At 52.6% G+C, this 14,740-nt stretch overlaps 7 protein-coding genes across 7 annotated transcripts; 4 read left to right on the top strand and 3 right to left on the bottom strand.

Annotated features, from left to right (window-relative positions):
• Nucleotides 1-280: 280 nt before the first annotated feature.
• CLAFUR5_03428 (Tannase) lies at nucleotides 281-2,079 on the top strand (the record flags this gene model as incomplete). Its single annotated transcript, XM_047902576.1, has 4 exons — nucleotides 281-532; nucleotides 563-1,367; nucleotides 1,398-1,477; nucleotides 1,519-2,079. The coding sequence occupies 4 exons, from the start codon at nucleotides 281-283 to the stop codon at nucleotides 2,077-2,079; spliced, it is 1,698 nt and encodes a 565-aa protein (XP_047758990.1).
• Nucleotides 2,080-2,299: 220 nt separating this feature from the next.
• CLAFUR5_03427 (uncharacterized protein) lies at nucleotides 2,300-2,920 on the top strand (the record flags this gene model as incomplete). The annotated part of the gene is made up of 1 exon (XM_047902575.1): nucleotides 2,300-2,920. The coding sequence occupies one exon, from the start codon at nucleotides 2,300-2,302 to the stop codon at nucleotides 2,918-2,920; it is 621 nt and encodes a 206-aa protein (XP_047758929.1).
• A 489-nt stretch (nucleotides 2,921-3,409) lies between these two features.
• Nucleotides 3,410-5,215, bottom strand: CLAFUR5_03426 (3',5'-cyclic-nucleotide phosphodiesterase 1; the record flags this gene model as incomplete). The annotated part of the gene is made up of 1 exon (XM_047902574.1): nucleotides 3,410-5,215. One exon carries the CDS (start codon nucleotides 5,213-5,215, stop codon nucleotides 3,410-3,412), a length of 1,806 nt encoding a protein of 601 aa, XP_047758991.1.
• A 1,261-nt stretch (nucleotides 5,216-6,476) lies between these two features.
• On the bottom strand, nucleotides 6,477-6,942 carry CLAFUR5_03425 (uncharacterized protein; the record flags this gene model as incomplete). The annotated part of the gene is made up of 2 exons (XM_047902573.1): nucleotides 6,477-6,820; nucleotides 6,873-6,942. The coding sequence occupies 2 exons, from the start codon at nucleotides 6,940-6,942 to the stop codon at nucleotides 6,477-6,479; spliced, it is 414 nt and encodes a 137-aa protein (XP_047758927.1).
• A 1,493-nt stretch (nucleotides 6,943-8,435) lies between these two features.
• On the top strand, nucleotides 8,436-9,198 carry CLAFUR5_03424 (uncharacterized protein; the record flags this gene model as incomplete). Its single annotated transcript, XM_047902572.1, has 2 exons — nucleotides 8,436-8,828; nucleotides 8,884-9,198. The coding sequence occupies 2 exons, from the start codon at nucleotides 8,436-8,438 to the stop codon at nucleotides 9,196-9,198; spliced, it is 708 nt and encodes a 235-aa protein (XP_047758928.1).
• A 102-nt stretch (nucleotides 9,199-9,300) lies between these two features.
• Nucleotides 9,301-9,874, top strand: CLAFUR5_20157 (uncharacterized protein; the record flags this gene model as incomplete). The annotated part of the gene is made up of 2 exons (XM_059462994.1): nucleotides 9,301-9,669; nucleotides 9,722-9,874. 2 exons carry the CDS (start codon nucleotides 9,301-9,303, stop codon nucleotides 9,872-9,874), a joined length of 522 nt encoding a protein of 173 aa, XP_059318901.1.
• Nucleotides 9,875-10,355: 481 nt separating this feature from the next.
• Nucleotides 10,356-11,151, bottom strand: CLAFUR5_03423 (Ecp5; the record flags this gene model as incomplete). The annotated part of the gene is made up of 3 exons (XM_047902571.1): nucleotides 10,356-10,616; nucleotides 11,014-11,096; nucleotides 11,148-11,151. 3 exons carry the CDS (start codon nucleotides 11,149-11,151, stop codon nucleotides 10,356-10,358), a joined length of 348 nt encoding a protein of 115 aa, XP_047758939.1.
• Nucleotides 11,152-14,740: the final 3,589 nt, after the last annotated feature.

Below are 14,740 nucleotides of genomic sequence, written 5' to 3'. Positions count from 1 at the left end.
CTACTCATCTCCGACAGTGTTGCATGGCTATACTCAAAACACGAAAATTCTAGCCATTGGCCTCTTCGCTGCCTGCAAGGATTACGACGACCACGAGTGTCTTGAGTCGTCGGCACCGTGCGCATATGGCCACCGTAAGGCTGGTGGCTCGATCTTTCTCGTGCAAGGTAGGCATTCTCCAGTTGCTGCGAGTCTAAGAGTTCCGCTTCTTGATGTAGGACAACACACCCTGCAAGCACTTCATTCGCGATCTCGACTCATCCTCTTGGACACTGTAACCATGCCTGGAATCACTCGAGCTCTTGCCGCTGGTCTGGCAGCAAGAGCTGATACCTCGCCACTCTCAACTGTGTGCACAGTGTCGAATGTGCAGGCCGCGCTTCCAGCGAATGGTACACTGCTTGGGATTGACCTCATCACGTCCGCAGTCACAGCCAGTGCCGTGTACAACGCAACTACTGGTGGAGGAATGATGAAGCGTCAAGCGTCAAGCAGTTCCAGCTCGTCGTCCGAAACCTTCAACTACTGCAACGTGCCGGTCACCTAAACACACACAGGTAAGAACGATGAGGTGGTCGTCAAATACGCATTTCCGGTGCCATCGAACTACAAGAGTCGCTTTTACGTGGCTGGTGGTAGTGGCTTCTCCTTGTCGAGCGATGCGACTGGAGGTCTCGAGTACAGTGCCGCCAGCGGTGCGATCAGCGCAGGCTACGATGCCTTCAACTACAGCTACGATAAGGAGGTGCTCTATGGCAATGGCACAATCAATTGGGACGCCACATACGCACTTGCGTACACCGCGCTTGGCGAGATGACCCGGATGGCCAAGCAGATTCTGCCCACGCTCTACGGCTCTTCGACTGACACAAAGATCTACACCTACTACGAGGGCTGTTCCGATGGACGCAGAGAAGGCATGTCTCAAGTCCAGAGATGGGGCGAGGAGTACGATGATGCTATCACGGGCGCCCCAGCTTTCCGCTTCGCGCAGCAACAGGTCAACCATGTCTACCCAGCCACTATCGAGCACGCCATGGACTACTACACACCCACTTGCGCCTCGGATAAGATCGTCAACGCTACCATTGCAGCCTGCGATCCACTTGACGGCCGTACAAATGGTGTCATCTCTAGAACAGACCTCTGCAAGCTGAACTTCGACCTGAGTTCGCTCGTTGGCGGAAGCTACTACTGTGCGGCTACCACGAGTTCTTCGCTCGGATTTGGCTTTTCGAACAAGGTGAAGCGACAACCAGCCGGTAGCCAAAGTAGCTCGACCCCTGCTCAGAATGGTACCATCACAGAGAAGGATATCGCGGTGGCCCAAGCGTACTACGATGGCCTGCACAACTCGCAAGGCGAGCGTGCATACTTGTCTTACCAGATCGGCTAAGATCTATCCCATGCTGACCCGACCTGGGACAATAGCACTCAATCTTGGACTCTCAATAGCCCGTCCACCGGCGGCCAATACGTGACCAAATTTATTCAGCTCTCGACATCGACAATCTCGAGAACCTCGATGGTGTGACCTACGATAATCTGGTCGAGTGGATGACTATCGGTTACTTCCGCTACCTCGATAGTCTCCAGACCACGATCCCAGACTTGACTCCATTCCAGAAGTCCGGAGGCAAACTGCTGCACTATCACGGCAAATCTGACCCAAGCATTCCCTCTGCATCCTCTGTGCACTACTGGCAGTCTGTCCGCTCGATCGTGTACCCCAACTCTACCGACGAGGAAGCCCAGGAGGCATTGTCCGATTGGTACCAGTTTTACCTCATTCCAGGGGCTGCTCACTGCGGTGCCAACACGCTGCAGCCAGGTCCCTACCCACAGGACAATATGCAGACCATGATTGACTGGGTCGAGAATGGTGTGAAGCCAAGCCGACTAAACGCTGCGATCACATCTACTTCCAACCCTTACGAAGGCGAGGTACAGCAGCTGTGCCAGTGGCCAAGCCGTCCGCTTTGGCAGGGTCACAGCTCTACATTCGACTGTGTTAGTGATCAAGCGTCGATTGATAGTTGGACTTACACCTTCCCGGCTTTCAAGGTGCCAATATGCTAGATTTTGGGGTTGTAAGGTGTTCATGAGTGTTTGTTGTGATCTAGAAGAATCTCAAGACCAGATCACATGCAAATGCCACTAGATGAACAAGGACACGCTTCAAGCGCAGATTTCCCGAAAGTCTCTCTTCACGCTTCCATGCCACCTCGACTCCACACAAACAATCACTGCTAAGACATCCTCTCTCCCTCTTTGTCGAAAACAATCGCCGCGTCGCACTATGTCATCATCGCGACTGCTCCAACCCCCAGCCGAACTTCGCAACTCCATCTACCAACTCTGCGTCGCGCAACGTCAGACAGATCCCGTAGACCTCCGCCATGCTACGCCACCCTCAAAAGCTTTCCTCTTGACCTGCCGGCAGATCCACGAAGAAGCCCAGGGTCTCTACCGAAGCGCCTACCGCAACTACTGGCGCACTTTGCGCTTCATCATCGAGTGTGGCCACAACACTCATGCCAAACTGGACAAGACGCTCATCTCTCGGATTCCGACAATCGATCTCGAACACATCCAACACCTCACAATCACCCAAGAGTGCGGAGGCGAGGATAGCGAGCACAGACACGTAGCCTTCAGCGCTACACTCCTCGCTCGAACCAACGTGTGGCGGATCGATGCGACAGTCACTCTCCCGATGCTTGGAAGTTTAACAAACACCGCTCATGGCATCTTTGATTACACAAAGAAAGGTCGCAAGTTCTTCAGGAAAGTTGAGATGAAAGGAGAAGGGACGAGCGAGCAGGAGGTCGGAGCATCAAAATTCGCTATGAAGGAGCAGATTTTCTGCATGCTGCGGAAGTTGGACGCCGCTGCTCGACCTGTTCGCGGACTGGGCTGAAGCGGGTTCCAGGTCGGATGATAGTGCATTTTGTCCGAGCGCGTCGCCACTCTATGATCGACGACTTGCCTAAGATAGGCCAACGCGTCGCAGCGGTGCTGAGAGTATAGCATTTCGAGGGAGCTGAGCGCGTCGCCGCCACTTTTATTCTTGCGAATAGAAGTGCAATGTATTTGTTCAAAGAGACTCAGATAGCAGACCAGTACTGCGAGCGCCCTTGCGGGTGCGAAGACGTGAGTCGGAAGAGAGCAAAGCGCGTTGCTAACGGGATGAGACACACTTTTGAGTAAGTATATGTGAGAGCAAGTCAACCTGGAACTAGCTCCTGAACCACGCACCTTTTCCATGCATTCAAGTCCGTGTCAAATGCTTGGCCGATCCACCGTAACTCCTTCCGATATGCTTGCCCTACGCGCGCAACCATGGATCAGATTATCGAGAGCGTCCTGTCGCATGTGTTGCCAAGACCCATGAACCCCAACCCCAGTATCAAAACACGTAGCTCTCCCCACTTTGCGAGATAACAAACTCGCAGCCCAAACCCTGTCCTTCCTCCTGAAGTTGTGCCTCATAATCTTTCAATTGCGTCAAGATAGTCTCGCTAACGTGCGGACCATCCTTAAGGGTATCTTTGATGTGAATTATCAATATCTTAATGCCACTAAGAGGCATTTCATGGTGAGCAGTGCTGCCGGTACTGTTGTCCACAACACTATCAGGTCTCGGAAAAGATGTGTTCTGTGGCGAAATCATGTCATGATCTAGTTGGGGGTGATAGCGATTCGTGGCATCCGTCGGGGCACTCGTCGTGCTGTTGTCGGGCGCGCTGCTGCGCCGTCTGTCATCGGCGAAGACTGTTCGATTCGCTAGGCTGCGGCTTCGTTTGCGGTGGTCGTTCTCTGGGAACACGTTCTTAGCAATGTTGTCCAGACCATTAGGACCAGAACGCTTCCGTTTCTTGGTGTTCCTCTCCGCTTCGCGAATGGACTTGGCTTCGTTGACTTGTCGTCCGAGGTACTGTAACTCGGCGATTAGGTGCTTTGGGTTGAGATGACCAAAAAGGAGAGCATCTACTTGGCTGTCGTCGTAGCTGCACTCGATGAAAATGCCACCCAACACACCATGTGCGATCTTTCGCGCCGCTTCCTGCCAGATGATGTGATTTCGGGGCGTTAGAGATATGGAGTCCGGCTCGACATCACCAAAGATCAGCACCTCCCGTTGTGTATACTCGTCACGCAAGAAGAAAGCCGTGCTGTCCACCACACATGCACGATGCTGATCGGTCGCCTGTACCGCAGGTGAAGGGTGGCTGTTGAAGAAGCTCTGCCGAGACGATACACCAGGTGTCGGAGGACCTGACTGCAAGTGCGGAAACGACGTCGTCCTGTTCATTGCTGTAGATCCAAGGTCTTGTAATGTCCCCGCGATGGAGCCATTGTAAGGCGGGCTGCCATCTGGTATGCCTGGAATGCTTCCCCGATGGTGATGGCTCGGCGGTCCTTTGGTGCATGTCCCATGCGAAACCTTAAACGCCCTCGCGCTCAATCCATCACAAACATCAATGTAGCCTCTACCTTCACCTTCGCCGATCATGACATCGCCGCCTTCCTTCAAGCGCTGGAATGTGACAAAGCCGACACCGCCATCCTCGTCGGTCAAGTTCGGCCAAATAACATCGTTGAAAATATGGTCCTTGATCGCATTGACTGTGCTTGGCAGTGCTGCCAGCGTCTTGGGTCGTGAAGTCGCATGGAAAGCTGCTGTGTTGATGGCAAAACCCGAAAGATGGTCAAGGTGTGGATGCGTGATTAGGTAGGTTGCAATATAAGTCCGCAAGACATGCAGCGCATTCGCACGGGCTGAGTCGTTGGGAAACTTTAGGCCAGCAAATGGTCCTTCGCTTAAGATTGTGGGTTCTGGCTTGGGAGGGTTGTCTTCTGGCACAGCAGGCGATGGCGATAATGATGCCCTTTCTAGCCGACCAGGCAAACTAATGCCATCCCCATTCGACGCATGGCTTCCGTTCGAGCCCCTGCCAGCCTTGCTCCTGTCCCCGCTTATGCTCGGGAAGCTCTGTTCGAGGATTCTGGTTATGGGCGCAAGATGTGAACCAGCATCTACTGCCAGCAGCGAGCCTTTAGCCCATTCGCTGCCTATCGAGCGTACCAAGAAGGCCGTCACATTCTCCTCACTGGGTCCGCCTGAATTACCCAGGCATATGACGTGCAATGCCGGTTCCTGACCATGCAGCCCTATGTCTGAGCCCGCCGCTTCATTATTCGTGTCTTTCATCAGTGCGCATGTACCCGTGCCTCAGCCTGCCCGTCCGCTTGTCTCAGCCGCTGCACTCTGTTGCGACACCATCCAGTGCCTACGTTTTGCTGTGTCCTCGAGGTGTTTCGGGGTATTGCTCGTCGGCCGTGGTCGATTTCGAGTGTCTGAAGGGCGCACCGAGTCGGCGGTCGAGTTTGTCTAATACGAAACAAAGGGCCACGTGCTCGTTTTCCCAATGCACCTTCCCGCGACCCTGAACCACGGATGCAGCACAGGATGCTTGTCCGATGGAATCGTACACAATCGCTTTGTCCTCGCTCCTGAGCAAACACAAACACAATGTGTGTGGGCGATGTTTCGCGTTATGCTACTTCAGCTGATGTTGTGTGTGGTTGCACACTGCGAGGGCTGTGACGAGCTCGCGTTCTAGACCTGGAGGTGGGCGCGTTCAGCTGAATCGATGCGGGCCAGAAGCGTACATGCATGGGCCGTCGAGTCGCGGCTGCTGAGTAGAGCGTCGTCGCACGAGCTGTAGTTGTGTACCTATTAGCAGGAACGGAATGCAGTCGAAAGTCCCTTTGAACAGTCTGGCACGCTATCAAGTCACTGTCAGCTGCGACGATACCGATACGCAGCACGCTACAGCCTACAGTACCTGAGTACCACACGCGACCACGGCATCGTAGATTCATAGAATCATAGGGCGAAAGCATGGCCCGAAAGCTCCGCCATGGCGCCCCCTGGTCTGGCCAAAGTCTATCGTTGCGACGACCCGATGTGTGTACATGCATGTATGTAGCAGCTCCTGCAGCTTCGACGACACTTGGCTCTCCTTCCTCACGGCCATCGCACCGCATCAACCTGGTCATGTATAGCAGCTTCGTTGTCGCTGTTGTGCCCTTCACATGCAGACAGACCGTTGGCATGTCTGACATGACACGCCAATGTCGTCAGGATCGTCGTCGTCGATGCCCCGGATCTTCGCATCTTCTTCGCACCATCTGGAAAATTGCCGTGTTGGGCAGGAACATGCGCTGGTCACCGGACGACGATGCACTCAACAAGACATGGATCATGCGTCGGGAGAGATTTGGGCTCTGATAACAACGTCTGTCGTCCAACGTCACAAGGCATGAAGAAATCATTGCTTGTCAAAGTACTGTAGATTGTCGCCTTCATCAGCTACCATCCTTCCCAATCACTCCCAAACGTGCCAGCAGCTTTTGAGATAGTGAAGCAGTCGCTGCCCTCTTCGCGATATCATCACCACCACCTCCCGCTACTTCTTACTCGTGATGCCATAGCCATCATCAGCTGGATCCAACGGCTTCTGTCCCTCCGCCTCGACATGCTGGCGCTTGATGTGATCTGGCTCGTCCTTCGGCCGCTTCATGTACTCTTGCGATGGCTGCGGTTCCTCCTGGCCGCCTAGACCTGACTCTTCCGGGTTTGTGACGGGGCGAGCGGTTGTCGACTTGCTCTCACGTGTCTCGCCGTCAAGGCCACGGCTGGCGTTCACACCGCTGGCCTCGCCGCTGCTGGATGGTGAGTCGCGGACATTGGTCGCTCCCGGTCCGCCTTTGCTTGTGGCGCCTTCGTTGACATATGAGCGGCGGGCGACGTCTGGGATGAGTGAGTCCTGTGTAGGTGTCAGGATCGATCTGATTGCACTTACTTCCAGCGGCCTGGGACCCGGGCGCGAATCCTGCTCGGCGGACTGCGAGCTGTCTGATGCCGGATAGCATGTTGATGTCTGTTTCGAGAGGGTTTGTCAAGGTGAAATGCACAACCTGAAGGCAGGTCAAGATTGAAGGTCAACAAACGCGACTGCTCTCTCCTTGCAGGGGTGTTCACAATGCTTCACGATGACGTTCGCCTGCATCGATTGGTGCAACGTCAACCTGCAGTTGCCCGAACGGCGGCCTTTGATATGAGCGCTCTTGGGTAGACAGCAGACCATCATGGCCAGTACAACAATCTTCTATGGTCATTCTGACCACAGTAGCCGCTTATCATGACAGTACTGGCCGACCGAACGATCTAGAGCACACTTGCATGGCATATGCCTTCTTGCTCGTCGAGAGGCGTCCCGAAGTCTACGCACGCTTGGGCCAAAGTCCATGAACTAAGAGTTGCCTCTCGATCGGAGGCAGTGCTTGGATGCGCCACAGGATGCGCCACCAGCCTGAGAGGCCTCACGCTACCCAGCATACTCGAGGACATCGGTGCTGCGCCTCACGGAGCGCTGGTTAGTGCGCGATGGCTTTCCCACCGACTATTGATCAGAGCGCGAACTGGACTTGCGCATGCCAGCAACATATATACACTTATCGGCCAAGGCGGGCCACACAGGAGATCAAGTATATATACACTACGCCAGCGGGACAACCTAAGGAATGGTCAGCTACAAAATCCGCGGTCAAGCACCCCCCGAAGCTCATCCACTACCGCCTTACGAGGGCACAGAGTAGCATAGCAACCCAACTGCGAAGCGAACACATCGGCCTCCAGGGGTACCTATCATGGAGGAAGGTTCCAGGATACACGAATACTAGCTGCCCCTGCGGCTATCGCTCCCAGAACGTACGGCACGCACTCCTCGTCTGTCCGAGGTGGTCGCTAGGAAGGGGGGAGTGGATGGCAAAGGCGAGGAACCGGACGATTGGGGCACTTCTTAACAACGCTGAAGACCTACGGCGCATTACGAACTGGATACTAGAGAAGGGCTGGCTAGAACAGTACCGCCTAGTAGGAGCAGTGCAGGAAGAGAGGACACGACGCAGCGCGACGAGACCGGCTAGGAGCGGGGGCTAACGGGGTAGTGACATGGACTACGTACGTTCAGAGGGAAAGCTAATCTAGACAAGGAGTAGTCGGGGGCGGGAAGGGTTTTCACCTATTCGGGTTTCCCTTTGTACATAACAATAGATATATACCTGCATAGGCCGGATAGGGTCCTAGAACAGGGGAATGACAAATCTATCTATCTATATACACTACAGCACGTGCTTTGGGAAGGAGAAGCACGAACCCGAAAAGAAGCTTGCGGTGCCGAGTACTTCATTCACCAGCCGATTCGTGCCCGTGTACGAACTTTGACTTGCCCCTCATCACTAGCTAGATATAAGTTTACCTTGGTCACTCAACAGTTACCCGTCGCACAATCCACATAGAACATCAAGACCATTATCAAGAACAACAAAGCACCCACCTCACATCATCAGAAGCAGACACTAAGATGGAAGTTTCAGAAGATGGAAGCCAGCCATACTCCAAGTGGCAATACAACGACCCCGGATATGACAGCGACGATGATTATCACGTCGACGAAGATCCTGTTGACTACGCGCACCATTTCAAAATCAACTCGTCGAGCGGCCTCGCGGCGGCAAGTCTGCCCGAGACAGGGTCGAGAAGTGTCGTGGTCGAAGGAGGAGATGTGGTGATCTCGTTATCACCACTCGAGCAAGTCACTGTGATCACCACAAGCACAGTACTGGAGCAGAGCAGTCCTTTCTGGCGTGCAAGCCTGAGCAAGTATTGGGCACACAATAAGACAGTCGGCGACCAGAAGCCCAAGCGATTCGAGCTTGAGTTTAAAACACCCACAGATGCCTCCCTGGTAGGCAAGGTAAGTGGGTTCAAACTAGCCTGGCATCGGACTCTGCTGACAGTGATTGCTCTAGACTGAGGCCACGCCCACAATGATACGAGAGCAACACCTCACTTCGCTGCTCGAGCAGACTCCTAATGCCGACGTCTGGTCTGCGAGACCGAAAGCATTCGCCGAGGAAAGCATCAATGGGGACTACTCGGCTCCTTTCACGCCCGAAGAGCATATCTCAGCGAAGGTGTCTGCGCACAAGATCGCGTTTGCATTCTTGGCCGGCCACCCACCGAAAGCTTGGAGGACTTCGAAGTCGCCAAGCGTCGTGCTCGTCATCCAACATCTGCTCGAGTGGATTCACGAGTACGGCTTTTTCAAGAAGATGGGCGGTTGAGTCGCCCAATACATCATTGAGAAAGGTCTCTATGCATGGTACCCTAACACATCCCTAAGAATTTCTTGCATTCTTAGGTCAGTGGAATTGTATAAGGAGGCGATGGCTGAAGTTATATCGTACTACCAAAGGCCTTCGGGATCGTCTGTCCCACCACCTCTACACGGGCGCGACTGCCGAAGGATCGATCATTTCTGCGCTTGTCGCGATCACAAGCTTGCGCCATTCATCTTCGCTCACCACGCCCACTGGACCACTCTCTTCCGCGACGTGGAGCGCGACATAGCTACTGTGAGTGTCGAATACTACGGTGGTGATGCGCAATACAAAATCCACAAGCTTGGTCGGGAGATCTTCCGCTATTGGTGGCAGCACAATGAGGCTGAAGAACGATGGGGAAACCGCCAGACAATTCATCATGCTCTCGTGAGAGGCAAAATTGACATCAGCTCCGTGGTGGGTCATTGGAAGGTAAGAGAGAAGCACAGGATGCGGAAGCTGCCAAACTACATCAAGGACTCAGGCCGCGGCAAGTAACGCCGCGCGCCTATTCGATGGTGAAGGCATGTTCCTGGGCATCAACAAGTACGACCAGTGGAGACTGAAGGGCAAGCACATCTTTGTGCACGATGATCGCATCCCGTGGCTGGATGAGGACCGTCGAGACCCACGATAATTTGACGACAGCCTCTTAGTGCAAGTGGCCGAGAATGGTGCGCTTGGAGACTGCGAGTTTATGGACACGAGAGTGCGGCCGGATCGAACGCAGGGATGAGAGGATTGTGGCCGGCAATGGCACAGAGCTGAGGCAGTAGCTTATGTCCGCACACGCCGTGCCGGCCAATGACTTGTAATGTACTCTATCGCAACGCCAGATCGTGCACTACCGTTCATGGTGGAGACGACGACACAACATGGAGCTGCTGAGCGCTTCAACTCCTTACCAAGCCAAAGGCTTCCTCTCGATCTATCTGGCGTGCATGCACCTGGTAGTGAACACGGCGATTCGCTCGAGGTGTAGCGCGTCGCCTGATAGATTTGTGCATTAATGTAAGTTAAGCATCCGCAGCGCGTTGACAGTTGCCGCGACAGTAGATGCCTGACCCAGCAGTCCCCAAAATCCTCCATCGTCTCACTTCCCCTTCATCATTTACGACCTATCCAGAACTCTGACACCAGTAAGGCGCCCGAACATCAAACGTCAAATGCGCAACCCCTGGCGGGTAATCCCCACTGATGTTATAATCATGCGCCTTCGTCTGGCCCCTTGCACACAAGCAGATCGCCGTCCGGCCAACGAGTTCTCCAGTCGTGTCGTATATCCCTCCATGAGCTGTAAGCTCAGTCCCTCCAATTCCGATGCATGCTTGCAGAATCCAGCTGTCGACCCCCTCTTCGTCGCAAGGGATATCTTCGCACTAGTGATAGAGAATCAGTACAGTGTTTGAGCAGAGGGAAAGAGAATAGGGAACGTCTCTCGGTAGAATGATCTAGGTTTCTGCTGTGAGGCGGCTGACTCGAGATGGAACCGCCATCTCGAGATAATGCCGGCTCATGCATAAGAAACGGGCAAGTCTGGTGACATGTTTCGTTTCTCGACTCGCCTCTCACCATCCGCCCTGATGTCGATGCTGCCGAATTCGCGATAGGGCCGCTGAGCTGACAACGACCAAAGAGCATGGACCGATGCGCTGATGCCTCACACTGTTTGCTATATGCCACGCGTCGCGCGAGGGCACCGTTGACTTCTAGCGAGAGAGGTTGTGACAAAGGACATTGAGGTATGGGCAGATCCAGCGTCGAAGACCCACTTACAATGTAATTGAACTGGCCGGGCTTATTGTCGCCCCTGCCATATGCCAGCAGTGGGAGTGTGGCCAGGAGTAGAGTAAAAGTGTCTGCTAGGATGTTAGAGAGCATATGAAAGGGTTGGATGTAGCGGGACTTGCTCATAATATCAGCTATCGTGTTGGTGGCTGCTCGTGTAATGCTATGTCAGTGCCGCGCGGTGAGGCCATGCGCGATACTTATCCTTCTTAACATCTCCAGGGGTCATATCGGATTCTCAGCATTTCGGCGCTAATTGGCGGCAGAGACATGCATGTGTAGTTGCGCTTGGCGATCCTTTAAATAATCTTCATGATGGTCTGGACCACCGCTTACGATTGCCAGACTTAGCCGCGTCGGTCCCCATGCACCCGCGAAGCGGGTGTTGGACAACCCAGTGATATTGGACACCTCAACGATATCAATGAGGTGTATTCAACTATCTATTGGCTATATCGTCCATACAGGCAAGCCATATTGGCATAATCTTCCGTCTCTCCACTGGATAAGCAGGTCTGTTGTACGTCCCCTTGATATAGCTCATAATCTTGCTTATCCGGTGTCTCAATTCACCTGTTCTTGCACGTGCTAGCTGGGCTTCAAGCTGCTTTACTGTGTTCTCTTCACGTTCTTGTATAGCAGCTCTTGCGTTGATAGCCTTCATGACACCTCCACGCTGAAGGTGTTGTCTCTTCTAAGTGTTGCGAGCATTGCGAGCGTTCTGGCGGACCGTGGTGTTGTTCAATTCAGCTACTGCTTCGGCGCCCTCAACGATAGCAATCTGGGCTCCACGGAAGAGTGGCTCCAGTCGCTGCTTAATAGACTCATCTATCAATGGATCAGCTATAAGCGTAGCAGTGTATCGACCGAAGGTCCTCACTGTTGTTAGAAGCTGCTTATCGTTAACAATCGGCTCCGGTGTTAAGACTCGTTTATTCGATCGAAGAGCAGCTAGGTCTTGCCTTGCACGAGCCAATATTGGCTCCGAATTGAAGGGGTAGATACCACACTTCTCGAAGCCGCTTATGATGGTTGTTGGCTTCATTACTTGCCTTCTAAAGGCCTCGAAGCTATGCAAGAACTCGAGCTTGTTGTAGTCGCTACAACTATAGCGAGAAGCTGAATCCACAGCCTCTGCGTGCCAGTGCTTGTAAGGCTAGAATACGACCACATCTAAGGGCTGTAGAAAGTGTGTTATATAGGCTGGTAGTGCAAAGGGGATTATTAGATGCTCGTCACAATATTCAATGAATTCAATCGTGAAGTAAGAGCCGTACCCATCTATCAACAGCAGCCTGTATGCGCCTCGCTATGTCTTCGCAGAGTGCTCGTTGAAATGTCGCAGCCATTCTAGTGTAAGCAGGTCATTCGTATATCCAGAATCACTAACACCCACAACCGTGTCGTCTTCAAGGTGTTAGTACTACGTATTTAGGTGCATCTTGCCTATCAAGATGAGGAAGGCTGGAATCACATGCCCAGCTGCTAAGACAGCAACAACATCCGTAGAGCTCTCACGGTTGTTAGCAGTAGGAAGGAAGTTCTTCCTCTTCGGATATTGCCTAAGAACGTACTAGTTCTTCGCAACACTAATGCGGAAGCCAGTCTCGTCTATATTCCACATGTCCTTAGGCAATATGCCATGCTCTTAACAGGTCTCCTATAGCTTGCTATACCACTATTCAAGGTCACCAATATCCTATGCCGCTGCTCTTACTGCTTCTAATAGTTGTTGCTTCACCTTCTTCTATTCTAGATGTCGATTGAGCCATCGTTGTGGCCACTTCGAGCTCATAATTAGAGGTGATCTAGGTCCAGTATAGTATCGCTTAAGGATCGAATTTGCGCTGATCTGGACCATCCGGAGTCGCGCGGATACGCCTATCTTGTCACACCTCCTTAAGTAGGTTATAAGAACAGCTTCTTGATCGTCTGTCAACACCGTGTGCGTACGCGGCCGTGTACTGCGTGAGTTGTGACCGAGAAGTCGTCTTCTGAAGCGTTGGTAATCGACACCCCAGTTGGCGGCTACCTGCTTAATAGGACCTGGATTTGACGCGTCGCAGTACCACTGTACGGCCTCACTAATGAGCTCCTCTTCTTCTCGATATACAGAAGCAACCATATTGATGAGATAACGCGTGTTAAATAGAAGATACGCGTGTTGGAAAGCGTGGTTTTATTGAGGTGTCCAATATCACTAGGTTGTCCAACACCCGCTTCGTGGGTATATAGGGACCGACACGGCTACAGCGTCTGCCAGCGCCGGAACGCTATCTCCTTGCCGCAATATAGGTGTCACTGCCAATATTGGTGAGTACGCTGTGTATAAAAAGATGGCATAACCTTGTAGCGTGAGATGAGATTATAAGGTCGAAATGAGCGTTACAGGGTGCAAGGATATAATGGGTATTGGCCGAGGAGATTGCGATGACTAATTTAGGGCAACAACTTACCCTAGATAAGAGCTAAGCCACGATGATAAACGAAGGGGCGACAGCGTCGCAAAAGCAAAGAGCGCCCTCGAAAGGCGGCGAACGAAGGGAAACGCACGGAGCGACGACGCGCCCGGGAGAAACGAAACACGGAGACTATCTACCATAACGACCATAACAACCGCAAGCCACTAACTAGAAGAACTAGCATACGAAACACGGTATAGACACGGCAGAATATACCGCAATTATATACGAAATTATAGCCACCCTCGCGAGCGCTAATCTGCCCTACGAACGCGCGATCCGTAGCCTTCTCGAGAGCTTAGCTAAAGCAATCTAGGAGCTACTACGGGCGACGAAGGCGCTAGCGCTAGTAAAGGAAGTAACGAACGCGGACCTCCTACGGGAGATCTAGGCGCTAGGAAGAGCTAGGCCGGCGACATATACCTAAGCGGCTATAGTAGCCGTAGAGTAACTAACGTACCGCGTTAGGCTAGATTAGCGCGAGGTTACGATATATATAGACAACCCTAAAGAAAGAGAGTAGGTAGCGGTACTATCGTACTAACGCCTTATAGAGTAGGCGTACTAGGCTAGTAAATAAGACATTATTATAGCCTAGAAGCTAAAGAGTAGAGACGTACGCTATACGCTCGTAACTATAGCGGGGAGACCGACGCTACTATAGAGCGTAGCCTAGACGGTCGAGGTACTAAACGCGAAGAGCGTAGCGCCGGTCGCGCTAGTATACTAGGCCCTTATATATAGTGTCCGAGTTAATACCTTCCTAGTAGACACTAGCCCGGTAGCGATAGTAGAGGCTATCGTAAAGGATAACTAGGCTACTATCCTAGGCCTTATTATTACCTAGGCGTACTAGCTAAAGACGCCGGAACGAATAGAGCGGAAATACTCGTCGCTCGTACTCGCGTTTAAGTATAATAGCTAGAGGATCTAGGCTATAGAGAAGGGACTAGTCCTAGCCTACTCGTACTACTACGTTAAAAAGTATAACTATACCTATATAGTAACCTAGTACTTCCGGTACTAGGGATTCGGGTATACTATAAAGTATTATCGGTAGGAGACCTACTACGGCTACTACGCGAAGGTATATAATACCCGCGAATACCCCTAACTTAAGATAAGTAAGTATGCTAACTACGGCGGGGACTATAAGGCGTAGATAGGCGGGTATAGAGTAAAGAGGTAGGTAGCGGAATAGGCAATAGGAGCGCGCCTAGGTATACGCTAGGAAAGAGGAGGAATAGCGATAG

This window comes from Fulvia fulva, chromosome 2 (genome assembly GCF_020509005.1).
Source record: "Fulvia fulva chromosome 2, complete sequence".
Taxonomy (NCBI): domain Eukaryota; kingdom Fungi; phylum Ascomycota; class Dothideomycetes; order Mycosphaerellales; family Mycosphaerellaceae; genus Fulvia; species Fulvia fulva.
The sequence above is the reverse complement of the archived record's forward strand: the minus strand, read 5'-3'. Positions and strand labels throughout refer to the sequence as shown.